Source organism: Hippoglossus stenolepis, chromosome 14, assembly GCF_022539355.2.
Source record: "Hippoglossus stenolepis isolate QCI-W04-F060 chromosome 14, HSTE1.2, whole genome shotgun sequence".
Lineage (NCBI taxonomy): Eukaryota > Metazoa > Chordata > Actinopteri > Pleuronectiformes > Pleuronectidae > Hippoglossus > Hippoglossus stenolepis.
Window position 1 is genome coordinate 17233570 of NC_061496.1, and position 26411 is coordinate 17259980.

The following is a 26411-nucleotide window of genomic DNA, read 5'->3' on the forward strand; positions in this document are numbered from 1 at the left end:
TAAAGAATTTGTTTTATTGGTTCTGCCCGGCACCACAACTGAAGGGAAATAAACAGCCGGTGTGGAGGACATGAAAAATTAAAAAATCCAGTTTTTAAGAAATATTGGAAGTAGATGAAACTGCACATCACACACACACCCTACAGGCTACATGTAATGTATGACAGCTGCTCTGAAATGACTACCAGCAGGACCAGCCTGCTGTGAAGGTGAGAAATCTGCAATAACAGTAACACTGGACCCTAATTGCATCCATTACTGGCCTGCTGCTTGGAAAGAAGAGGCTGCGCTGAACATCCCCAGTTGTTCAGATAGATGCATACATTTGTGTCTGTGTGCACGCTCGCACATGCACAAACACACAGCTTCACACCCACAGCTGTTTTCAGACGGTGTTTAGATTCCTTTATTCCTCAGCTGTCCATTAAAAACACATCCGTTCTTTTTTAAATAACCACAATCTGTTTGAAACAATAGTAAAACTGATTTGTGAGAATCTTTCATGTCCAGCGAATTGTGTTGCTTGAGTTTTCTCAGGCTGTAGCTCCACACTCCACATGCTTGAAGGCACATGAGGAATAAGCTGCTGCTCTTCGTCCTCTTCCCTTTGCTCCTCAGTGTCCACTCATCAGGCAGCAGATTAGACTGACATCTGAATTCTCTGTCATCCGTTTGGATACCTGTTTGTGTGTGTGTGTGTGTGTGTGTGTGTGTGTGTGTGTGTGTGTGTGTGTGTGTGTGTGTGTGTGTGTGTGTGTGTGTGTGTGTGTGTGTGTGTGTGTGTGTGTGTGTGTGTGTGTGTGTGTGTGTGTGTGTGTGTGTAAATGCATGGTTAGAATCTCGGCTTGTAGTTCAAGTGTCTTTTCAAGTGTGTGTACACATGACTTTCACAGTGTACACGGCTTATTCATAAACACAAGTCTTTTACTGTGAGTGCCTCTATCAGAGTTCGTCACGTGACGCTCGAGCGGCAGGAGGCGGCGAGTCTCCGCTGACGCTGTTCTGTGCCACAGAGAGGATGCGGCCCTGCTGTGCCGTCTTGCGGTCGTGCTGCCGGTCCCAGTCCGTGGACACAGCTTCGTCGTCCCAGATGGTGGAGGTCTCCGTGTCGCTGATGTAGCCCGGCTCTCCGGTGTAGTGGGTGGGGTAGATGAGCAGCGGCTCCACGGAGAAGGCCTTCAGGTCCCGTGGCTCAAACTGCAGCATGTACTCGGTGCTGCGGAGGATTATGGGGGAGAGGGAGAGTGAAACGAAGAAGCGTTGAAACAGAAAATTAGGATTATTGTAATTTTCAATTACATCTTCATGTCCATGAGGGGACTTTTGTGGTTCGAACCTCAAAGATATTTAGTGTACAATGACAGAAAACAGAGAAAAACTGCAGTGAAAAGTTGTAATTTTTCTTTGATATATGAAAATAAAAGGGATGGATAGATGGGAACAGGCAGCTTCACTCACTGGCGAGAGGTTGACAACTTCTCACTTTTTATTTATAAATATTTAAATAGAAATATGATGTCACCAACACAGTGGAGTTACCAGCCCACCCTGTCTGTGTCAGTGGTTTTTCTTAACTACTTTACATGATGCCATAACTTCTGACTCATCATATCCCGTTAACTGGAAACTGTGGTGTTCATTTAATATCAACACAGACAGCAAACTAACAGGATGTCAAATAGAGGAACAACTCTTCGACTGGAGCCGCATTTGTCATAACAAAGATTGTTTTCATTACAGTTTAGGATTATCACAATGCAGTTGTATGCCTCCGCCAACCAGTGCAGTTTCCTTCTTCATATTTCAATAGTGAAATAGTGACCGTAACTTCAGAAATCATCGTCTACAATGTGTGCTTCTGATGGTTTTCTTCTTCATACATGATAGAAAACTGACAAATGTTCACCTGACAAAATAATAAATACATTAAAATGTCAACTTGAGGTCGAGAAAATTCACTTTGCATCCATCAATTAATCAAGAAATAATGGCAGATTCATTGATTATGATAAAAATAGTTAGTTGCATCTCTTCAGAGAAGTCAGTATGGAAGTACCAGTTCTCACCCACTATATTCTGTTCTACTAAAACAGAATCAGATCAAACCCACACCTTCATTGTGTAAACTACCCTCTGTGTAAACTACCCTCTGTGTAAACTACCCTCTGTTAACAGCAGTGAACTCCACTATCAGTGTGTCACCGACAGCCTGCAGCTGAGCCACGGGGGGGAATGACGGCTGTTTGGACTCGGACACGTCAGCCCGGCAGAAGTCAAACTCTGCAGACAGAGGTCACCACAGAGGTCAACTCCCCGCCCTCCAAATGCCTGTTTAAAGTCTGTTAGCGCTCCATTGGGACGGTGAAAACGTTCACTTTTATTGGTGGTCCCAGTCGCTGACCCCCCCCCCAACTCAGCTTCCACACAATCATCCTACTGAGTTTACTCTGATGAGTTTCTTTTGTCCGTTATAGAGCAGACAAACTCAAATACAAAGAAAAGAGAGAAGGAAAGGAGCATTTTACTGAGTTAAGGAACTGAGCTAAGTCTACTTCTGCCAAAATGCAAATATTAATGACATAATATCCAGAAATGAAACATATTTCCAGCCACATTTCCACATTTGTGTCTATATTTCCACTTTCTCTCATTTTTGAACAAACTCAACTTCTATTTACTACTTACTGTTTACCTAGTAATCCATACAATGCACACTGGACACACATATCCATGTATTTATATAGTAACACACACACACTTGCACAGTGTCCATCTCCACCCCACCCCCACACTCCAGCCTCTATCAATGGGAATCCTGTCCCCGTTCTCCAACGAGCAGGAAGAGCTGCCCTGGCCCAAATTCCTCAAAGAGAGAGAGAGAGAGAGACGGAAGGGGGAGGAGAGGTGGGTGACAGAGGGAGTAGGTGTGCAAAAAATAAAAATGGAGGTCTGTGAAGAGAGATAGAGGGACTGCAAAAGGAGTTTAAAAAAAAAAGAAAGAGATGAAGAATGAGATAAGAGTGAGGAAATGGTGGGGGCAGAGTTAAAGGATAAAAATGGGACGGAGAGATTAGGTGGAGGTGGAGGACAGCGGGGTACTGCAGGAATCCCTGAGTAAAAAAGAAACAGAAAAGCAGCCATTGTGTGTCCTGTGCAAAGCTCTGCACCCACTGAACCCCCGAGAACAATCCATGCCCTGTGTCTGAAGGAGCTCAGAAGACGGCGGAGAAGAGGGGGATGGGGCGCAGGAAAAAAACTAAAGAAAAAGGGGCATAATCAGGGAGAAGGAGAGAGGGAAAGAGGAGAAGAGGCCAATAAGGAGCATAGCTTGGATTTGAATGGGATGGAGGTTGTGGTCTACCACCAGAGCACAAACTAGGAAACTACACAGTGTCCCAGAGTCGAAAAAGTCAAAGGGTACACGAACATGTATGTTTGTGTCTATGTATAGATAATGACTGTACAGTAGAATCGTTCATATTTCTGCACTGGTTCATTGCCTGTGTCTGTTTTTGTGCATGCATACACACATTTATCTGACCATGCACTTTAAATTTAGCTTTTCTCTTTTTGCATTTGCATGTTTATTCTAATTGTGGATTACCTGATATATTTTCCTATGTAAGAGGGCCGTGCACCTGCGAGCATCTATTTGTGGTCCTCCGTAAATATTTGCCTGTTTGTTCATGTACCTGATCGTCTAAAAGTGTCTTTGTGTCCAAATTTGTGAACGGTCATAATGCAGTGAGACTTATTTCTGCAGCTTTGTGGTTTTATGCATTACATAACTTCAGTAAAACACATGTGCTTCACTTGCAAGCAGCACTGTAATTTAAAATCGAAGAGCACTGACTTGGGGTGTTTGTTGAACATGACTGGCAGGAACTCATCCACAGGCAGCATTTTGGTTAACGGTTGTACAGCCATTAACTTCCGGGCTCCTTGCTGAGACAGCGCGTAGCCGAGCGTCCAGTAGGAGTAGTCGGCCTTGACCAGGTTGTTTATGCCGTCCACCGACTGCTCCGGCTGCTGCACCTGCATACGCTTACGTCCCACATAGCTGGAGGAGAGACAGAAAGAGTGTGTGGATGAGGCTTCACACAGGTTTGTGGTTTGTGCTAACTCGTGGTGCACTGGGGTGTGTTTGTGTTGCCCGGGCCACACGGGGTGCTTGTGCAGAGCGTGATGGCTGCGTCGCTGACATGTTACGTCTCACACAGGCAGCGTGTCTGCTACGTGCGTTTCTGGTATGACTACTGGATTTCCTTTTAGCTTATGCCCTCAACTAAATGCCAGGACTCTACGATATTAAGACGTGAATGTTCCGGTTCTGCAATAAGAATAAAAACCTTGTTGATACAAATTTATGGATTCAGTCAACAGAAGTGCTTTTATTTTGAAAAAGACGCAGGAAATGTTGTAAATGTTTAAGTATGTGACATATTCGACAGATAGACATTGAAAATGTATGTTTTGCTGTGAACTGCGTGCAGTATTCGCAGAAAATAAAATCCCGACTGTCTAGAAGATCAGAGCGACCTAAATCTAACCTGAAAACATTGACGCCATAATGAAAAGCGTTGTTGCTCACGTATCCAGTGTGGCCCGAGTGCGAGTGTAGGTGAGTGCTATTACATGAGGTCCCAGTCCAGCTGGGATTTATCGATGTTTTCCATTAAGGCCTGTATCCGTCGTTTAAACCAGGGCTCGAACCTCACATCGTCCTCTAAAACAAGAACCTTCTGGAGGCCACGCTCTATCACCTGATGATCACAAAGACAAACATTCCCTTTAACATTAAAGTTGAACACCTTTGGCTTTGAATTCCTTCACTTTGCCAGTTTCCTGGCTCATCCAGCATAGTAGGTTATGTTTTCATCCCTGTAACAAGATTATGTAAAAACTAAAGGATTGATTTCCACCAAACTTGGTGGAAGGATGTGGTAGGGGTCATGGAAGAACCCATTACATTTTCTTAAACTTTTTTTATGCATTGCTCACATTTAAGGCCCCTTTCCACTAGTAAAAAAAAGCCCACAAACATCTGGCTTTCTCTGCAATCGGCATTCACTCCCAGAATAAATTACTTTGCAGTAGACAAGTTTTTATCAGCTCCGGCTTTGATCAACATTGATGAAAACGTCACACCCAAGTGAACTTGCTATTTTGGCAAGACAGCGGGGTGAGAGAGTTCCTCAGGTGTAGGTGTGTTCATGAAATCGAGCCTGAGTCACCAGGGGAAAAAAACTGAAAGGCAAACTCCTTTTTTGAGTGAGTCTACAGGAATTTAAATAACCTGTTAAAGAGGTGTAAGGGGACTGATATCTATGAGTGTGTGATATTAGGGAGGTATGTGCACCACTCAGTGCAATTCTTGTCTCTCATTTCATCACACGTTAGCTCCTCATTCATCTCATCATTCCTAATTCGTAAATATGCTCCCTTCAATCAGGCCCTTTAATGCTTTTTTTGCCCTCTTTATTTCTTGCAGTGGGGCATTGTAACTATATTTATCTGCTCTGTACATCATATCAGGACATTTTGGCAGATCATTATATTATATTCAGCACAATAAACACTACTATGTGTACAAGAAACAAATTGGTTAAACGTTCAAAGGGTCTCTGTTGACTGGACAGTTTCAGTTTATTTTCGGAGTCAACTCCAGAGCAGTAAACACAGAGCCGGCAAAATCCAGCTGGATCAGCAGGTTGGATCCTCAATGTTCAAACTTGTTCAGTGCACGATGCTTCTTCCCCACGTCGTGCACTGCATTAGATTTCACGTCGCCTCACCTGTGTCCATATAGAGTGATGGCTGAGGAAGCAACCGATCTCCCCTCTGGTAAGGACTCGACCGGAGTAAGGATCCTTGTAGCCCGGCAGCATCTCTATCCCCAGGGCCTGCAGCTGGGACGTATTCAGAGCCCTTACAGACACAGAGAAGAGGTGGTAACGAGGGGATTTGATTTATCTCTCCACCCGTCAAACAGCTAGAGTCGTATCATCGGCATAAAAAAAGCCTCACAGCAAAGCACACGGAAGTCAAGCTCGACAGGCTGCGACAAGTAACGTATTCTGCCAGACAAAATAAGGCCGGAAGAAGGATTACGACATTCTCAACAGTGGATTTAAGTAAGATCTGAGAAGGGAGAGTAAGTGGAGATTATTACTGCAAACGCCAAATCTCTGTTTAGACAGGATGTTTGGATTCCTCATGTATAGATTTCAGAATACAGAGGAGATTATCTCAGCTGACGCTCGGGGGAGAAAGGAGCAGGAGAATGTCACTGTTGTTGTGCAGAATATACTCAACTTCAAATGACTTTACCACAGAGAGTGTGAGGAGATTTTAAATCAGCCCTCAGCTCACTGTGCCTGTGACCTACTTGCCATCCACCGCGTCAGTCAGCGTCGCATGTAGACCCAACGAGGCCATGGATTTCAGCATCCTGGTTCTTCTGTCCAGCCGGCGCTTCAGGTTGATCAGCAAAATCTAAACATTTGCACAGAGGAAAATGGAGACATAATCATTTCCTTTGCTCTAAAACCTGATTTAAAAAAAATTTGCAGCACAGTTCATTCATAGCCGCTCAGGTGCAAAATGTAGAGAGCACATGATAGAATTTTTTTTATTATAGATAGTAAGGAGGGCTAGGGCAAAGGATGAACTTAAAAGATATGAGATGAGATGAGATAAGATGAGATGAGATAAGACATAGTGAAAATTGAAACAAACGACTAAAGTGTATTATAAGTGAAAATAATAATATTAAGTGTATACAGAGTAAATGCAGAACTACTGCCTCATAGAAATTACAATAGAAATGAAAATAAGATAAGTAAAATAAAGTAAGTAAGTTACGTGAAACCATAAACAGATACTAAACTAAAGTGGCAGTAAGTAGTCATATTAGTAGTAGTAAGAAATGTGGAATATTGCAAATGGTTGTTAAACATAATATAATGAAAAATAATATTACAAATGAATAGTAATATTGCACATTAATATTAACATTTCACATGAAAAACAGAGTGATATTGCAAACAGAGTTGGTTTTGTCCATCACTGTTCGGTTCTCAATGGTCCAATAATAAAATGAAGCAAACTGGGAAAGAAAACATGAGGAGTGAGATGCTTATAAACAGTAAATACACAGAGACACAGACGTTGCTGAGCTTCTGCTCCTCCAGACAACTCACAACTCACGTTATCAAAGCCCATCGTGTCCTGCGGCGATGGAGAAGACTTCAAGTGCTCTGAGGTCTCAATGTCGTGTTCAACTGTCGACAGAGAGTGAGGAAGGAGGCGAGAGGTTACAACAGGATCAGAAAATGACTGAGTTTCTTGTGGCATTGGTTTATTTGATATACTTGATTTAAAATCTGAGCAGAGAGACGAGCAGGGACAGAGGCCAAAGGGGGAGAGAAAAAGAGAGAAGGAAGAGGGGAAGGGGGTGTTGGAGAGACAGTAAGGAGGGGGGGGGAGGTTTAAGCAAAGACTGCAGACAGGACTCAATCACGGCGGGTCGAGGATGTCGAGAAGACGTAGAAACGATCTGAGAGGTAAAGTCATCAAGGCGTGACTGATAGTAAAGTCTGGACATCTGGGAAGTGTTTGTGTGCATGTGTGTGTTTGTGTGTGCATGTGTGTTTGTGTGTGTACTTACTCAAAGCTTCCGTAATTGTGTGTATGAAACTCTCCCTTTCCTCCTCCACACTCTGCTGGGCCTTGAGCGGGACAGGCAGAAAGCCGTAGTGTTCTTTGTTACACACATACATCTGCACACCTGGAAACACACAAAAAATTTTTGTTTGGCTGATGTAGTAATAGTAATAATACTAAAAATAATAAATTAAATAAGTGAGTACATTTGTTAATAAATATTTATGTGTAAATGAAGCAACAACTTGTAAAATTGTAAAACTGAAGACCATATTAAAACTTTACTGATAGTTAGCCAGTTAACTCCTGTTTGCTATGGCAACAGTGATGTCAATTATACAAAATATACATTTTCACGTGAAAATTTAAATGGGTTACATTATATCAGTTCATTATTTGATTTGTGCTTCAACTAATGACATGTCCAATTTACTGGAATTGTATTTTCTAATCAAGTATTTGTACTTTATATTTTTCAGGTTTCTTTTTTGACTTCACCATAGGAAGTGCTATTTTAGGTTTGTTTAATACAAACTCTTTACTTAAAACACTACAAGTATCATTTAAATGATAACAGTGAATTCTAACAGTAGCAGACGTAGGGGGAATCAATACAACAAAATTGTACAATGTTGGAAAAACATTAGCCACCATATACTAAACCATAAAAAAGTGCAGTGATTGGAAAAATTTGCATTTTATTTTTCCTGCATTCAACTAAAACAAGTCAGATGTTTCCACATAAATATTGTGTAATTGCAGTAAATTGATTGCACAATTGTGAGTTTCAAGAAACTTGTGGAAGTTTGCATATCTGTTAGAGTGCAGACTTTACTGCTGCCAAACTCCTGCGGTCTTTGAAAGAGGGTTTAATTATGCTGTTTGTTCCCAGTAGATGATGAATCACATCAGACACACACAATGTTGCACACTAATAAACAGCCACATACACAGTCACACACATAGATCAGCCTGAATCTGACACGTGCAATAAACAAATCAAAAGCCTTCAGTTTTATTCTGCAGCAAACACGCTGATTAAAACCAGATCACTATCGACAACTAATGACTTGAGAAGCCACTGACTTTGTTAAAGTCGTGAGACAGTCACATCCCGGCCATAAATCTGGCAGTTTGTTGCGAGGTTTCAAACTGACCCACTTGACGTGCCGAGAAAGCAAACACCATGATATCATCGAACGCCCAGCTGTAATCTGGGTGAGGGGGGTAGAAGGTCAGGTCCCGGCTGGATTCACGCCGCAGGTCTACAAGGAGGGTGCTGTGCACCATGGGAACGGCGAAGCAGCCGAGTCGCTTCCACTCCCTGATGGGCTGGTAGTCTTGTGTTCGTTTGTAGTAACCCTGACGGAGAAGAGGGAGAAGAAGAGTCCCATGCTGAGGTGATAACTCCAACTGACACGTGGACAGGCGGAGGAGTCAGAGTCTAAACTGTACCTGTGGGGTGATGCCGCACCAGAAGTTGGAGTAGAGAGAGCGAGACTCTAACATGGGAGCCACCACAGTCAGGTTCTCGGCCATCATCAGGTTGAGCACACGAGGGTTCGTCAGCAGGTTGTCACTGTCAACGAACTACAGAGGAGAGAGGCGCTGAGTGTAAATGGAGAGGAGAGCCTTGTGGTTTGGAAAATAATTACATTTTTAGATTAGAAATATCAATAAATGTGACTTAAATTCAATAACTATTTTTGCAGTATGAAGAAGGTATGAGTGATGAAAATCTAATTCAGTTCAAAACATATCTGTCATCTTATACCTCCTTTACAACTCAGTTAGCAGGTTTTTTTTAACTCTGGTATAACCGCTACAGGCGATTGACAAATTTCTAATTGCCAGTAGAGGGGTTTGCCTTTCTGCTCTTATTTTTATGACTCATGTTCGACAGCGGGAAGCGGGAAACACAACACACAACAGAGGGAAACACTGCAGTGGCAAAGTTACAGTAGTTACACTTTTATAGCTTTTTCTTCAGTTCCTCTTTCAAACTCAACAGCGACTGAAAGATTTCAGGTCATTTAGAAGTTGGATGTGCGTCATAACACTGGAAACTGGAAAAGGTGCAGCGTCAGTGTCTACACTGCTAAAATTAAGAAGAAATGAATGTGTTCACCAGCGTGTCATGTTTCCATCCCCGCCGACTGGAGCAGATAAAAACCGGTGTCTGCTGCAGAGTCATTGTCTTACCAGTATATAGTCGGCCCATCTTTCCCTGGCAGCCTTCAGTGCCGCCTGTCTCAGCTTCATCACGTGGTTGAACCTGGAGGGAGGCCAGTGCTTCGGACCCCACTCGTCTGTGTAGGACCTGATTAAAAAAAAAGTCATTGCCATTTTTTCAGGAAACACTGATTATCAGAACAAATCCAGATAAAAACCCAAATCGGACTCACTTGGGCTCCTCCATGGGTCTCCACTCCACGTAGTGGTAGACACTCTGGGCTCCCTTCAGCCACTCTCTCAGCATGGCAGTGGTGTTGTCCCCATTATGGTCTGTTGCCGCCCTGGAACAAACGACACAGACAACAGAGGATGTCACTGAAATGAAGCAGACCACTGACCATGCATCCTGTAACTATACAGCCACGGTTACTATCCTTAAAACTACCACACAGACAAGTCTCACAGGCCGTCCTGCAGCAGCTAAGGTTCAAATCTGGCCCGTCTGTGGATGTCATCCTCTCTGTCTACCGCCTACGGTGGCCGAGACAGCACATCTAAAGAACACATAAATGCTAAAGGCACCACAACAGAAGTGAACAATATCTGTTGACATGGATGTTTGGGTCAAGTAACCGTCATTTGTAAAAACCTGGACAAACCAGTCTTGCTTTAAATTTGATGCTTGTCGTTTAGAGATGTTACACAACAGGTGATTTGGGCTGTTCCAAGCACCGGCACCGTAATGCCTAAACTAAACATGCATCACATTCTAAGTGGCGGCCAGGTTTTCAAAACCGACGGCTCACTTTCATTGTCAACATCTGTTGTTGCTCACTTCCATTGTGATCCTGTTTCCATTGTTTGGCTTTTGCATTCATGTTTTCTGTCAATGCGGTGTGAGACGTCTTGGCCACTGTAATTTCCTACCTCTCAATCAAAATAAGTGTCAGAGAAAATACAAAAATACAAAAAAAGAACCTCTGGGTAAAATAAGGGGATGTGAAGTAGAGTGAAACGTAAAGTAGAAAATTGTGTGAAAGAGTCTGCGACACTGAGTCATGACTCTCAGACAGCGGGTTATGGAGGAAGGCGCTCGGGCTTCTTCCAGATTTGTCTAATTACGGTCTCATGTTACAACAGGCAGCCTCAGTGCTGCAGAGCTTCCTCACAGCGTAACAGCACTGCTGCCGTGCAAGTCTGAAATAACAGCACTGACAGACATTACTCAGCGGCACTCTGGGTAAAAAATTAAAAAAAATTTCAAAAAAAAGGTACACCAAGCTCATAGTAATCCTGCTTTAGAGACGGGCTGTCAGACGGGTGTGGGATGAGCACGTCATTCAATGCTCGTTCTCAACAATCAAACCAACACAGGCCGCAGATGAATATGGAAGCTCGGTGCAAACATCTCGACACCAAAGTTTTACAAAGGCAAACTGACAACACACACACACACACACACACACACACACACACACACACAACACACACACAAACAAACACACCCATTACTGTAAGCAAATGATGTCAGTGTAAAATTTAGCACACTTAAGTCACTCCTGTGGTTTGCACTCGGCTTCGCTGTTTCTTCAGAGATTTGCACTCCCAGAGTTACTCAGAGAAGACACTGTGCCTACTGTTTGTGTGTGTGTGTGTGTGTGTGTGTGTGTGTGTGTGTGTGTGTGTGTGTGTGTGTGTGTGTGTGTGTGTGTGTGTGTGTACACATATATATATTAAATTGTGCAAGAGAAATGAAAACAGTGATCAAGCCCCTGCATCCCGGTTTGCCTTCACTTCTGTACATTTGAGCATCAGAAAACTGAACATCACCTGTTTCTCCCTCTCTCTGCATTCAAATCAACATTAAGGGAGGAAAGGTCAACAGAATGTGCGGCAGAACCCTGTACGTGAATGTGTGCATACAACACACACACACACACTTGGCAAGATGGAGTTTTCCACTGCTCGCTGTAATATTCCTTGCTGTACTCTCTCCAAAATCACACCCAATTTTAGCTAGAGTCAGAGATAGAATCACACACTCATACATAAACACACACGCTTGTGCAATGTCCTGATAATTCCAGTAAGTACCGTTCAGCAGAAGATGACAGTGTTGTTTCTCATCATTTACCCAGATTTAGCAATACAGGAACACCTGTTCTCTTTTAAAGACACACACATACAGGTAAGCAGATGCTTATAACATCAGGCAAATACACAGACAGGCACCGTCTTGCATTACACACAAAGATGAGTCAGAAAGAGGCAGAGCGCTCTCGTGTGTGGAATTTCGATCATCTCAGTCGGACAATTAAATTCTGCATCTGAGATAATCAGCAGCTGGGGGAGCCTGAAGCAGTTGGAGTTGTCACTACTTTCAAAAGCATGAGTGTGTGTGTTGTTGTAATGACATCTTTGTGAGGACCATTTTGAGCCTAGACCTTACGTAGTGCGGCAAGGCAAGTTTATTGCTTTACATAAAACACAAAAAGCATCATGACAAGTTGTAAAAGCAACAAAAGACAATACAAAAAAGCATTTACAAGAAATTAAAAGAGTTCAAATAACAGGGCAGAGTAAGAAATCTGTAATTATTTGCTTCAATAAAACGCTTTGGCAAACAGGGACGTGTTCAGCATGGATCTAAAAGAACTAAGATTTGCAGCAGATGTGCAGATCTCTGGGAGCTTGTACCATGAGGAGCACAGAAACTGAATGCTGCTTCTCCATGTTCAGTTTTGACTTTGGGGACAGAAAGCAGACCTGTTCCAGACGACCTGAGGGGTCTGGATGGTTCATAACCTACCAGTAGATGAGATATTCTATATATTTTGGTCCTTCAGTGCTTAATAAAAGAAGATTATGAAGTTAGGACATTTTGCAAGTCCTCATTTTTTTAAAGAGCTGTTTGAGCATTATTATTAGGATTTGGGTAAGAGGCTAGGGAATTCATTGTGTGTGTTTATGTGTGTGTCTGTGTCTTCATTTGTACAGTATAAACACTGACCCTGCCAGGACCAGTGGGCCTCGTGGGGACCCAAGGTGAAAGATATGGTTTTGGTTAGGCTGTTCGTAATCAATGGAAGTCAATTCACAGTCCTAATAAGGATACCTGCACAAACCTGTGTGTGTGTGTGCATGCCTACACTTGCAGGTGTGTGACAAAACATATAGACGTACATTTTTGTGTCCCGGGGAATGTTTGTTTCACACCAGCTGATTGTGATTTACGTCCAACACAAGTGGTACTTTGAAAAATGTGCATGTCTCTTCTTGAGTGTGTGTCAACGTTTGAGAACTTATTGGTACATAAATGCCATTTTTATCGTGGGCTGGAAACACACAAACACCTGACTCGCTGGTAATGAGCACATCTGCACACACAGTTACATGCTTCTGCAACCACTAAACTGCACAGTGCCGGGGGGACATAAATGTGTTCCTGCATGTCATCTCCAAATCACAGACTCAGCTCCAGACAGGGATTTAAAATGAGGGAAGTGAAGAACAATGCACGGGACAGCATGTGGGAACTGTGCCATGTATGGAGGCAAATGTGAACAAACACACACTAAGAGACAGCAAGAGCGAGTGTGATGAAGAGTGAAAAAAGAGGATCTGTTGACTTCACTTTATTTTACTGCTAAACATAAACTGAAAATGTGTGAAATTGTTCCAAAATTAGGAATTGAAATCCTCACGTGGCTCATTAAAACCGTTCAACCATATAAAGAATGGGGCTGACTTCATTTTACACACAACGCGTTAAAATGATAATGACTCCTTTTGTCCAGGTTACAAAATCTGAAGAAATCTAAATCTCGTCAGGTTTAATTTGGGCATTTTTATGGGCTCTTCTTGGCAGATGTAATCGATCAGTTAAGGTTGAAGGTTTCCACAAAGAGAAGAAAACTTGTGTGTGTATTTCTTAGGAATTATAGAGAAAGAAAACGTGGGAACAATTACTCCAATAAAGCTGCAGAATTTGACGAAGAAATGGGAAGTGCTGGCTTGGTCCTTCTGGTTGTGTTTTGTAGCTGTTGTGGATAAAACACAACTGTGCATATTTACAGCATATCACAACCTCTGCCGGGTTACAAAAGTACAAAATGTGCTTTATAAGGATGATGCACCTTCTTTAGTGTCGCTGTTGCTTACCGGCTCTTGTTTTTCCACAAGCACATCTTTCAACTCCACCCCTCCCATTGCCCAGCCTCCTTGAGCACTCAGGACTCTGAGCACACTGTGGGATTTTCCATTACCAGCATTACATCTCTGCATTCCTTATGACTTCTGGAAATGTGAAACTTTATGGTGTATACCACAGGGAAGCCATCATACATGCATATGTGAAGCAAATAGAGTGAAACAGAGGGAGGGTTTTTGCTTATGTGTCTTCTCAATGTTTGATCGGGCAAAGCACAGACATGAGAGCACCCTGGAGTAAAGTCATTGTACTTTTGGATATCCTCTCCGCCTCACTTTATTTTTGGTCACATCTGTCCTCCGGGAGGCCACATATGCGCTCTGTTTCCTCAATTTCCTCCGCCTTCAGCCTGCAGCTGAAACACACTGTCCGGAGACCCCCAATGCCCAGTTTAAGGAGCATTCTCAGATCCTGTCAAATAGCTTAGCTGCAATAAGCTCATGTCTCCTAAAGTAAAGGATTGTGAAGATTTTACCTATCGGCGATGGAGCTAAAGTCAAAAAAGGTGGATCAGTAATCTGAGCTCTTGGGTTTATATCCCCCTCCTCGTCCCTCCCAACCTTTCCATCGCTTCCTGTCTTGCCTCATGCTGCGTCTCCTCATCCCAATGTTGAAGTTTACAGTAGACTGCCGCCTCATTATTCTGCTGCCTGCAGCTCTAGGGTTAGGCCTTCTCTCCCCCTTTCTGACTTTATGATGAGCATCTGGACAGCACATGCTTGCTCAGGCCTCACCTTCACACCCCAGCACTCCTCCGCCCTATCGCTTAAGAGATGCCTATTTATTCTTCCTGTGTTCTCTAATCTAAGTGCATGAGACCATCTTTCCTCGTACACATGTGAACTTTACACTAGTCCTCATCCAGTGCTGTAGCACCTGGATGAGATATTACCAGTGACGTTACAGATCAGGTAAACAACAGAAACATCCAAAATACACTTGGATGACAAAATGTGTAGCTTATAGTAAATTGACAGATAATCCTTTCTTCAATCTAATCAGCGTCACGCATGTGTATTCTCAACTGTCCAGGAAAGTGCAGTGCCAAGTTTGGTGCAACTTGGACATGTGGTGCATTCAATATTACTGAAAAGTGAATAAACAAGCGACCAGGGCTCTGTAGCAGTTTGGATCATTTTGGCAAGTTGTCTTCAAAGTAATAGCACAATCTTTGTTCTGTTGCTGCAATGCTTTACATCAAGCTTTTATTTTGAAAAGTTTTAAACATGGGTCTGAAGATTGAAGATTGTGGTTGATCGACAGACCTGTATGAAAAAATAACAGCAGCTCAGCCGTTTTCAGACATGGCAGGTTTACAACGGGAATTGCACTAGTTTTATTGAAAGTAAAAGTCACATTATTATTAATACTATTATTAGCCTGTATATTTGATAAAAGTTTCAAATTTGCTGTGAAACCTTTTTTAGTTGGGTCTCCGGATGTCGAGCGGTATACCACATCCATCTCCATCAGCTAACATGATTATAAACCCACTTCACCACTCTCTCTGCCTCCCTCTCTCCCACCTGGTCGGCTTATCCTCGACAGAAAGTGTCTCAGATAACAGAGTGTCGAGAGGGCGCTTAACTGGAGGCTGACATCTGGCCTTAAACACACAGGCCCGTCTCTTAGACTGGCCCTTAAGGTAAACACAGGCCTGAAAGGCCCCAGCAGGCCAGTGTCAGCTGCCTGTTGATTCAATAAACTATCTCATATCACTACCAATAATGACTGGGTGCTGCATATAATTAAGAAGGAAGAATGCCTCTTTCAGACCAGAGCAGAGATGCCTTTAAAACATAATAACTACGCTAGTGTGTGTTGACTTGGTAATAACGTCTGCAGGCTGACGTGGCTGCAGATATCTGGTTGGCCCAGCGGGGCAAAGGAGAAAGAGGAGGGGGTAGATGGGCAGAGGGATGGAGGGGGAAAGGGTACAAGAGGAGTAGGAGGGAGGGCGGGAGGAGGAGGCGGGTGAGACTCCTGACTGAAATTCCTCATGACTCTCAGGGTCAACACAAGTGGCCAAGGCTGGCGGGCTGGCACTGAAGTGTAGAAGGCAAAGATATTCATCTTGTTTAAACATTAAAGAAAGCCAGTGTTGACTGTCAGCAGCAGACAGGATGAGAAATCTGTCACCTTGTGCTCTATTCACCTCCCCGACCTCTACATCAGAACATTTGCATTGGAGATGTGTAATTTTCTACTTCAGAACTGTCCAGTATGAATATGCAGTTAATCATTGGGATCCTGCAAACAAGAAAAATGTATTGTTGTATGATCCTGACTCAAGTTAAACCCTTTCAAATGTTTAATGACGTCGCTGGATTGGCACATAGATTTGCGTACTTGCCGATGCCAAACCCGGTATTTTCTGCAGCATTGACGGCTATTCCGATGCTGATATCGAAACATCTCTAACTAAAATGATATGAGTGGAGATTCATGACACACAGTCACTGTATAGGAAAAAGATACAGTATACTTGTGGCTTTATGTAGCGAAAAGTATTTCAGAGTAATTGTAGAATAAACGTTTGTAGACGAGAATAAGGTAAATGCCTACCTTGAGAAACATATGGAAGGAGTGATGGAGGAACAGAAAGATGTCGGGAAATGAGAAACAGGGAGGGATTGAAGAGAGAGCACAGTAGTCAGGCCATGAAACTGATGACACACACACATATACACACACACACACACATACATACACACACACACAGATGGATGGTGCTAAAATTATATTTCCATATGAGAACATGAGCACCGGTCTTTTTAATGAATACTCCAGTGTTCATGAAAACATGGCTCTCAACACATCACCTGACAGATGAACAGTGGATCTGTTTCTTGATCTTCTTCCCTCGCTCTCTTTACTGCTGCCTCTACTTTATCTAATCTCATTCCAGATCTCAACTCATCCCTCCATCCCTCTCTGTCTCCCTCTCTCTCCAGATGAAAGTGATTGTACCAAGATGCCATCGTGTGTCCGTTTTTTGCCAACTCTGTCAGAGCTTTGCTGCCAAGCTCCGACAATACTGCTGGAAGTGTGCAGGAACACATGGGGCATCTAAGCAAGAATTCACAGTCCAGGCCAAGTCCAGAAACAACGGGAGGGAGAGAGAGACGGGGACGGACAGACGCAAAACTGAAAAAGATTATTAAAATATCTCAGGATGAAAAAAAGGTGTCCACGTAGAGGACGAAGGTGTCCACTTCGTCTTGAGATTTGAGAGCTTTTGGCGTTACTGGCCATGTCTATGTGCTGCAATACACAGGATTTCCACAGCAGAATCTAAACGTCACATCCTGCCTCCTGCATACTCCACTCAGGCACCAACCCTGGCCTGAATGCTGAATTTTCCTGTTGTTGAGTCTGACCTGGACAATCTCCTGCTGCATTCTTTATATGTAAAAGTCAAACTCCGGATTGGGGTATTTTCCCCAGTTTGTCTTTCACATGACTTTAATCTCTGAACACAGCTTCGTTGATTTTCACTCGTCTCATTACTGTTAATGCTCACCATACCACCAGCTGTTTGGAAATAGTCCCTAACAAATCCATTGTTTAATCCTGTTTGGGAAATATTTGCTAAAAAAACTACAGTGGCCAGGTCTTCAGTGATCCCACTCTGAGCTGGTGATTAGATTTCTTTACTCGTGTCTTCACTAAAAACAAACGGGTTTAGTAGAGAGTGCCACAGAGAGTGTTGAATGAAGAATAATGTGGAATAATGGCACCTTATATCCCATTTAACTGTGTTTATTTAGTAAGCAACACAAACAATGTCTCTTAAATGTTTAGAGCATCTGACAAAGGCAGGACTCACTCCAGATGATTCTGCATCTTCTCACAGCAGAGCGCGGATAGGACGCTGCCAGATGTGCTCTGTCTGTTCTGCCATGTGAGACTGAGCTCATGTTGACGTGTCTGAAAATGATGCTGGCAGCTGTGATGTCAAATATTTTGTGGAACACTCCAAATGGGTGAGAAAATAGATGGCTATCTAAGTTCTTGCAAAGTGTGTGCAGATTACTTCACTCTGTCAAACCCCATTAAACAAGCACCTTTCTTTCCCTCAGTGAGTTTAAAAATACCTGAACAGATTTTTTAAGAATTCAGTTTCCCATGCTCTGGATGTGAGTGCAGATCATCTTCGGAGAAACTGATTGGACACACATGATCGTGGCCCGTTACTCAATAGATGGAGGTTCTGACTCGCTGTGGGTCTTACGGGATCATTGGGAAAGTGAATGGAAAACCGGGCCTGAGTCAGAGTAGCAGAGCAGAAACAAACACCCATTATCCTTGTTATAGCATTCAAAGAAACACACACAAACAATCTAACACACACATACAAGCTTGTGTGAGAGGAAACACACATGCTTGTGCCTTTATACTCATACTTGGAACATCCTTAATCAAACCCACACATTTTAGTACACAGTTCCAATACTGTGATCTAATACATATTGACACACACTATGAGGATAAAGCATATGCTACTAATCATTCACAAGTGCACATGTTGTCGGTACCAGATAATATACAAAGCCTATCCCATCCTCTTAATTGATTCCATACGTTTGGATTCACTGGAAAATGGCCTGTGTGACAAAGCCAGGAACAACTTAGGCCTCCCTGGTGGACTCCTATAGGGGAAAGGGCTCCGAGGTAACGCACCTGGCACAGTGAGACGCAAAGGGCAACTATCCAATGCTGTAAAACTGACAATAAGTTCATGTTTGATTCTCGCCACTTTGTTCTATTTTCATATCTGCCTGTCAGATGAAAGAAATAATGCAGAACACAAGTTCAACTATTCCCCATGTATTCTAACGACCTTGCAATTTTGTCCTGTAACCAAAACCTTTCCACATATTTGTTGTTTTTTTGTCGTTTTTGTTTCCTGCGAAATTTCCCCCAGACATAACAGTCCTTCATAAATGCAGAGCAATAGATGTACTGTACGTCAGCGAAGTCAGACGCAGACACATGTGACACAGATGTCTCACATTTTATCAACAAAAATTATTGCCACACGCCCTGCAAGGCAATTCCCTGCTGTTCTGCACTGAAGCAGGTGTAAATTGTTTTGCTCTACATGCAACGTTGTGTTGGAACACAGACACACAAAGTAAAGTCATCAACTGAGAACAACTTTGCTAATGTATAACACAACCGCAGAATGGCTGAGACACAACAGACCATGACAGAGGCAGTTGCATCCAGATATGAAGTGGTGAAAGAGTCAAAGTGAGTTAAATGCAACGAGGTTAGTTTTAGTATGTGTGCGTGCGTAAATAATTTTGGAATATGGTCTCGGTTGCACTCGCACCTGTAACCAGTCAGTTTTTACTCTTGGATGCTGTGTTTGTGTGCATGTCATTTGTTGGCTGATATTTTGTATTATTAGGTCTGTTTAGCTTTCCACTTCCTCACCCTATAAGAATCTCTGGATTTCTGTGTCAAAGACTTGGCGATGCGCTTCCATGAATTTGGGGGTGGAGCATTTAAAGGAGCGCTGAAGAGATGTGTGTTTATTTTTGTTGTTTGTCGCTGACTTCAAATATTAACTCTCTCATTTGAAATTAGGGCAAAGTCATACAGCAAATACTACAGAATTAATTAAATCTATGGCGGTAACAGGGGTGCACGTGCATGCGCATGAAGTTCACACTCATGAGTCTCACAACAGATTCTGAGTGACAGGTACACAGACTAAACAACGGAGGTCTTGTGTGAGAGTAACGACTTTGTTGCATACCACAACTGCAGCTGAAAGTGTGAGGTCAGCCTGTATGCATGGATGGTAAAAACGTTATGGGCCATAGATCGCAACCATGTGGTGGCATGACGTAGTGCGGGAGCATGCAGCACTGCAAATAGCGCTGCACACACCAAGCTAGGCATCTCTTGTGTTTTAACTATAACAACATTTTTAACTCATTTTGAAACTGTGGCGAGACAAATGAGAATATGGTGGGCTGCCAAAGTCTAGATAATTAGATGGTCATCTCATGACTGAGGCCTTAGGTGCAACAGGTTTTAATGGTGTCCTATTCATAAAATGGATACAGCTGCTTTGTGGCTGTACATTATTCTGTCAAGAAATGCAGTGAGTAAAAGTAAGCACTAAGAAAACTCATACCACAAAACTCCTGGTATGAGTACCTTATTGTTTGTTCGTATAAAGTACAGTGACAGTCATAAATAAAGGATAAGTGGTTCTCTCATAAAGAACTAAATATGAAAAATGGTATATGAAAGTGAGAAACACACGTTCTAAAGGGGAAGAGGTCCTCTTCCTCAGGCTTCAGTCTGTCTCTGGCAAGTCTACAAATCATCTCGACTCCCGGCCCAGCACCTGGGAAAGCGTTTCCCCACAGGAGCACAGCTGGCAGTCGATAAGCAGCAGGCGGTGAGCTGCAGGACAAGCAAAATGATAACAGGCTGGACGAAATTTTAGAGACGCTTCTCTGCATTGTCCCACAGATGTCAAGAGAAACACAAAGTTCTCTGCTTATGAAATCCTCCTCCATTTCCTTTGAGGCAGCTGAGCAGTAACATTAGTAAGTGGACTCCCGAGGACAACTCAACTGTCAATTGGCAAACGATAAAAGCCATTCAATTCTGCACTTATCCTTTCAGTCATGAGGACTCCACTAATGAAACTGATAGTGAACCCTGTAACCTTGGTTCCTGTCTCTTTCTCCATATTTCTGTTGCTCTCCACTGTATATGTACACTTTTATTTGTGTATAGCTATTTACATTTTTGGGGGAAATTCTTGTTAACTGTACCCTCAACTGGTTACCTAGCAACCTCTTAGTGACATCAAGACTCTAGGGCTACTCAGCCAAGGCACTAAATAACCATAACTACATAGTCCACTGCATAACCATTATACCTTTATATACAGTCTGTATGATTTCCCCCTTCTAGTCTTCATGCTAGCTAAGCTAACTTGTTCTCACCCAGCAACCGAAGTTCTCCCGTCCATCTGGTATGCATGTCTTTGGGATGAAGAGGAAAACAGAAACACCTTAACACCTGCACAAACTCAAACTCATACAAACGACATATAGCTACAGTAACAACAAATAAAGACCCCAGCTGAGTGAGTAAGATTCCAACCCAGACCCCTCTTGCTCCATGACCAGGCTATATTTTCCTGACTAATAACTACTGGGACCTACTGCACGTGTCAGTCACACTATGTCTTAAATCCAGGGTTCCTTTCACTACCTGTTTTATCAGGCTCTCCACATGACAATATCAAGTGTCCTGTATAATCCATGGTTGTCCTGTTAGGACAGCTGGAGTAGGATGGAGCAACAGGACAACAGTAAAGAGGAAAACAGCTCTGGTCAAGCTACTGTGGGAAAACAGATTAACCACAGTGCTAAATGCCCTGTGGGTAATTTCCCCAGCATTGTTGACCACCTTCTCTTTGCCCGACCATCCCCCCCTCTTTCTCCAATTCCCTGCATTCTTTCTTTCCTTAACAGCAGTGTGAGAGTCTTTGTCACTGATTTGCCACCTCTCTGTCAGACCCATGCCCGCTTGCAGAGGGAAAACTTCTAAAGACTGATCTTTATTGGCCCATCCCATCTGTCAGTGCGAGTCATAGCTGAAGAAACAGGGTGGAGGAGACATGGCCCGGCTGATCAGGGCAGATTAACCCTGTGAACAGCCTCAAACTGGAAACTTTTGGCCCCTGCAACAGTTTCGGACCTGCTAACTGCGGAACATCCTCCGGCTGTCCGTCCCCATGACATTTCTTTATGTTACACTCCACCTCTGATTCCCTTAAGCTACATCCATACTACTACATTTTTGTTTGAAAACGCATCAAGTCTGCTACAGATATGCCTGACCCCCATCGGAAAAAAACAACCGGCATTAACCTCGGCTACTAGTGAAGAGCTGAAGATGGATAATCAATTACAGGTGTTGTGGACACTGTCTTTTTTGCTAACACCATGTTGCGCAGTCAAATTATGCATTTTACAATGAGACAACTATTTACATGTGTATGAGACCAGCTGTTATTCAAGCAATCTGTGACAATCCCTATGACCAGTGGGAAACACATGTCTTCCTGTTCACACCAGCATACGCATGCCCAGTGTGCATAAGGGGACTCGCGTTTCCATGCGTGTTGTTATGGACGTGGATTTAAAGTGATTCAGAGCCAAAGCACTTTTGTGGACAGAGATTGTTTTAGTTTGAAAACACAAATTTCAAAGGAAAACGTAGTGCTGTTTGTTGCCTTAAGCTTCCTGTCTCAAAAAAAAATTACAAAAAATAAAAAACCCTGTCTTCCATGGGAGAACAATAAAGAGAAGAAAACCCTTTTTATTATATTTGATCACCTACATCATTCTCCATTGGACTGCATGATTGAAATGAGTGGGAGAGATGAAGATGAAAAACATCTTCTTTCTAAATCAGAGGCTCCAGAGAAGAGAGCGTCAGGAACATTGTGTCCCCACACACACAGAGGAGCCTCACAGCCACACACTGAAGGTATCATCTGTATAAGCGGGATAGTTCCCTGCATACTTTACATTGTTCAGTTCATGATCTATGCAGACGAGGGAATGGATGGTAGTAAAGGGAGCAATGTGGCTGCTTTACCAGTGAAGTAATGTATCACCAAACCACTAAGTCTTTGGCTTGAGTCCAGCTGGAGACCCTCGCCTCCCCTCATTCCCTTTTATCTTTCTCCAAGCGTATGAGCACCTTCTACTGTCGAATAAAACCAGAAACCAGAAACACCATTAGTTAATCTTTCATTAGCAGTAATGTTAAATTAATTGGGAAGACAGGGGTCACTGGATTTGCTTATATAATCATCCTTAATCATCATTACTCATCCATCCCCCATTAGATATGTCATGAGCTGAGGATCTTCAAACTGTATTTGTCATAAGTAATTGGTGCTCATGTAACATAGTAAAAATATTCTAACTTGGATATATGCTTTTGGTGAGCGCTGAATCATAACTTGGTATTAATGCAGCAGTTGGCTTCCATGATAAGTAATGATGACAAACAGAAACAAAGAGGCTCAGGGCTTCACTAGACCTAATTTTCAGTTGCTCATTCAATGTCCTCTCAGATAAACCTCCTATTATGTCTCCATGTGCAGGGCTTATGTCAAAGTGTGCTCACTAATAATCTTACAACATGTCAAAGTGAAAAATCGTATAAGCAATGAAATAGAAAATATTTTGTAATGTTGTGTAATAAGGCTAAATAAAAAGCATAAAAAAATGGCCAAAATAGCCCAGGATATTAATATGAGCATTTAGTTGATGGTAGTTGATGAGAGTGTGGTTAACACAAAAGACCACAGAAGCAGGAACACGACAGATTTTTTCTACTGAAATAAAAACCAAAAAGCGATGTTAGAAGTTGATGTGTTGCAGGACCCAGTGCTGGGTGTGTTTAAGTGAGTTTCTTTGTTCTTTAATGATACATTTCTATGCTAGTGACCACAAACATATTTGTGTGACATATATACATGGCCTCCCTCAAATATACACTGTGATTTTACATTCACTTGCACTGACTGCAGGGCAGAGAGAGAGAGAGAGAGAGAGAGAGAGAGAGAGAGAGAGAGAGAGAGAGAGAGAGAGAGAGAGAGAGAGAGAGACGCCCCTCCTGACTGATGGGGCCCTTCCTCTGTTAGTTAAACCCACTCATAAAGCCACTCAGCCACACTGGCACTGCGCTCCAGAGGGATGGGCCCCATCTCTACATTGATTATCTACAGTGTGTGTGGGTTTGGGTGAGGGTCTCTGGATTAGAAGCAGACAATAACTCTGCAAACAGAATCAAGACATTCTGCAAAGGGAAGGGTGGGAATCAAAACAAACGGATGCCAGGGAGCTGGACGCTGACGGGGAAAAGCTTTACATACTGTACATCCACCACTGTGTGATGTGTGTGTGTGTGTGTGTGTGTGTGTGTGTGGCTGGTGTGTGTCCTGTCCTCCACCGCACATTCTTCATGTCTAATCTGCACTGCAATAGTCTAAATAGTCGGAAATCTCTCAGATCATCATGCACATCACACACATAGCTATCCTTGTTAAGACACTGCATTGATTCCCATTCACTGTGGGCAGCCTAAACTATATCCAAGGTAAATGGAAAGTATTTATATAACACTTTTTCCTTTGCCATTCACACACTCATTCATTCTGTGCATCTTTGTGCAGCACTTTCTCTATCGCACAAGTCATACACTGCTGGGACAGCAATTTTGGGCAAATTGGGGTTCACTATCTTGCAAAAGGAAACTTCAGCATGCGCTTGAATATCCAACCTTTTGGTTAGTGGACAACAAAGTGGGATACCCTGCTCTTAACCTGACCACAATTCTTAGCCCAGACCTTTTGCCTCATTAGGACCACGCTTTCATTCCCATGAAGTCTTCTGGTCCTGAGTCATTGTTTATACTGGAAAAAGTCCTATAAAATGGAACAAAAACGAGCATGCACACGCAGGCACACACATTTCAAACATGACTTTCAAGAATGTACCCCCACCCCCCTGCTGTCAAACCAACTCAGTGTTTCTTTTCATCCCCTTTAGCTGGAGGGCTCCCTCTGACTTTTCATAATCCCAGTCTGCTGCTGTGGCACCGAACACACCTACAGGACCCAATATACCTGGTGTGAGCACCCCCACCCTCCCATATACCTGCCTGCCCTGCTGTTTTAAAGGCCCGTTTCCGCAGGTTTGTGCTGAATCAGGCGGAGGGAGCCGTGATTAAGGGTTCAGACTAAAACCCGAACATGCACAACAGCTCTCTCATCTTTACGCACGGTGTGCAATTTGGTTGCCGGCAGACACGCGAGGTAAGTGCATCGTAAAACGCAGCAGCAGCAACAGGTCTCCAACGCTGACGATCTGTTATTATGATGAAACGCGGACACACGCTGCTTTTCATTAGAACACGCTCCACTGCAGACCACCGTGCACAACTTGTTGCCCACCTTTTAGAAACTGCGCAAAAAAAGATCTGCTATGAGAAGAAGTGGCTGGTAAACAGCCGTCAGTTTAGGATGGAAAAAAAGTACTTTTACTTGCACAACAGTATCTACACGCTCACTTTACTCTAAGAACCAAGTCAGACAAAAGTAATGAACTGTGCCACTGCTGCACAGCACATGTCCGTGCGCACTCTCACCAGATCGCTATGCGCTCCTTCGGGTACTCCAGCTTGTCGATGCAGCCCAGGTAGTGCGGCAGGCTGTGCTCCGCGTTGCGAGCCAGGATGGCGATCATAACCTTCGGCTTCAGCAGCGAGGACTCGGCCTTGACCTGCTCCTGCACCAGCTCCGACGCGCCGCCGGGCACCAGAGTGGCCAGCAGCGCCCACAGCACACCGACTCCCGCGGCCGCGACCACCCGCATCTTGGTTTCCACGATTCAGCTTCGATTCTCCCGTAGCCCGGTTGAGGAGCGCAGAGAGGGAGTGCACGGGTGAGAGGGAGGGAGAGAGGGAGAAGGAGGAGGAGGAGAGAGGAGGCAAGGTAATAGAGGGGGGAGGCGGGATGGAGGGCGTCCTTTACCTCTCTAACCCTCCTACACCCCTGCTGGCTGCTGCTGGTGGTGTTGAGCAGACTACCTGAATTTTCTCATAATAATAATAATAATAATTCTTTCATTCAGAAGAAAACACAAATAAGAAACAGTAACATTTCCCAAATTGCGAAATAATGTATGAGCTTTGGGAATAATATATTTAAAGAAAATGAATCAATAAAAAAAAAATCAATCGACCAAAACAAGAACAGCTGGAGCTGTCAGTGAGATTAAAAACTTGAATTGCCCCAAATTAAGTTTAAGTTTGTTCTGTAAATTGTTCCATGTTGGAAAACTGGATTTTCCGAGCTCAGAAAGAACAGTTGGCACCTGCATTGTAATCTAGTCAATTGAGTGTGTTTGATGGGAGTCCACATTAAAAACCTGCAGTGAGGAAATGTAAGGTGGTAAAAAACCAATAACTTAACAAGTAGATAAACAAAACCCATTATGTTTCTCATCGAATAGAGAGCGAGGGCCAACCATCCTTGGGATACAACTCACAATGATGAGTATGTCACAGTAATGAATCCTAAAGCTGAGTGAAAAACAGTGCCCAACAATATAAACAATATACCTGATAAAAATAATAATAATCATTATTATGATTATTATTATTAATGAATCTAAATAAGACTAGATACAACATCCATCTTCATGAGAACATTTGAAAAAACATAAATTTATTCTCACTATTGACTATTTCAGTATCATCTTTTTCTTTTTCCGACATTTTTGTTTTGTGATGACTTCTTTTA

At 43.0% G+C, this 26411-nt stretch overlaps 1 protein-coding gene across 1 annotated transcript; it reads right to left on the reverse strand.

The window, feature by feature from the left end:
• Positions 1-25572, reverse strand: colgalt2b (collagen beta(1-O)galactosyltransferase 2b). The gene is made up of 12 exons (XM_047343243.1): positions 25256-25572; positions 10071-10181; positions 9868-9985; positions 9121-9255; positions 8823-9027; positions 7670-7789; positions 7210-7283; positions 6389-6495; positions 5796-5928; positions 4636-4763; positions 3854-4060; positions 1-1216 (listed from the first exon to the last, which is right to left on the reverse strand). Exons 1-12 carry the CDS (start codon positions 25480-25482, stop codon positions 943-945), a joined length of 1839 nt encoding a protein of 612 aa, XP_047199199.1. The 5' UTR covers positions 25483-25572; the 3' UTR covers positions 1-942.
• Positions 25573-26411: the final 839 nt, after the last annotated feature.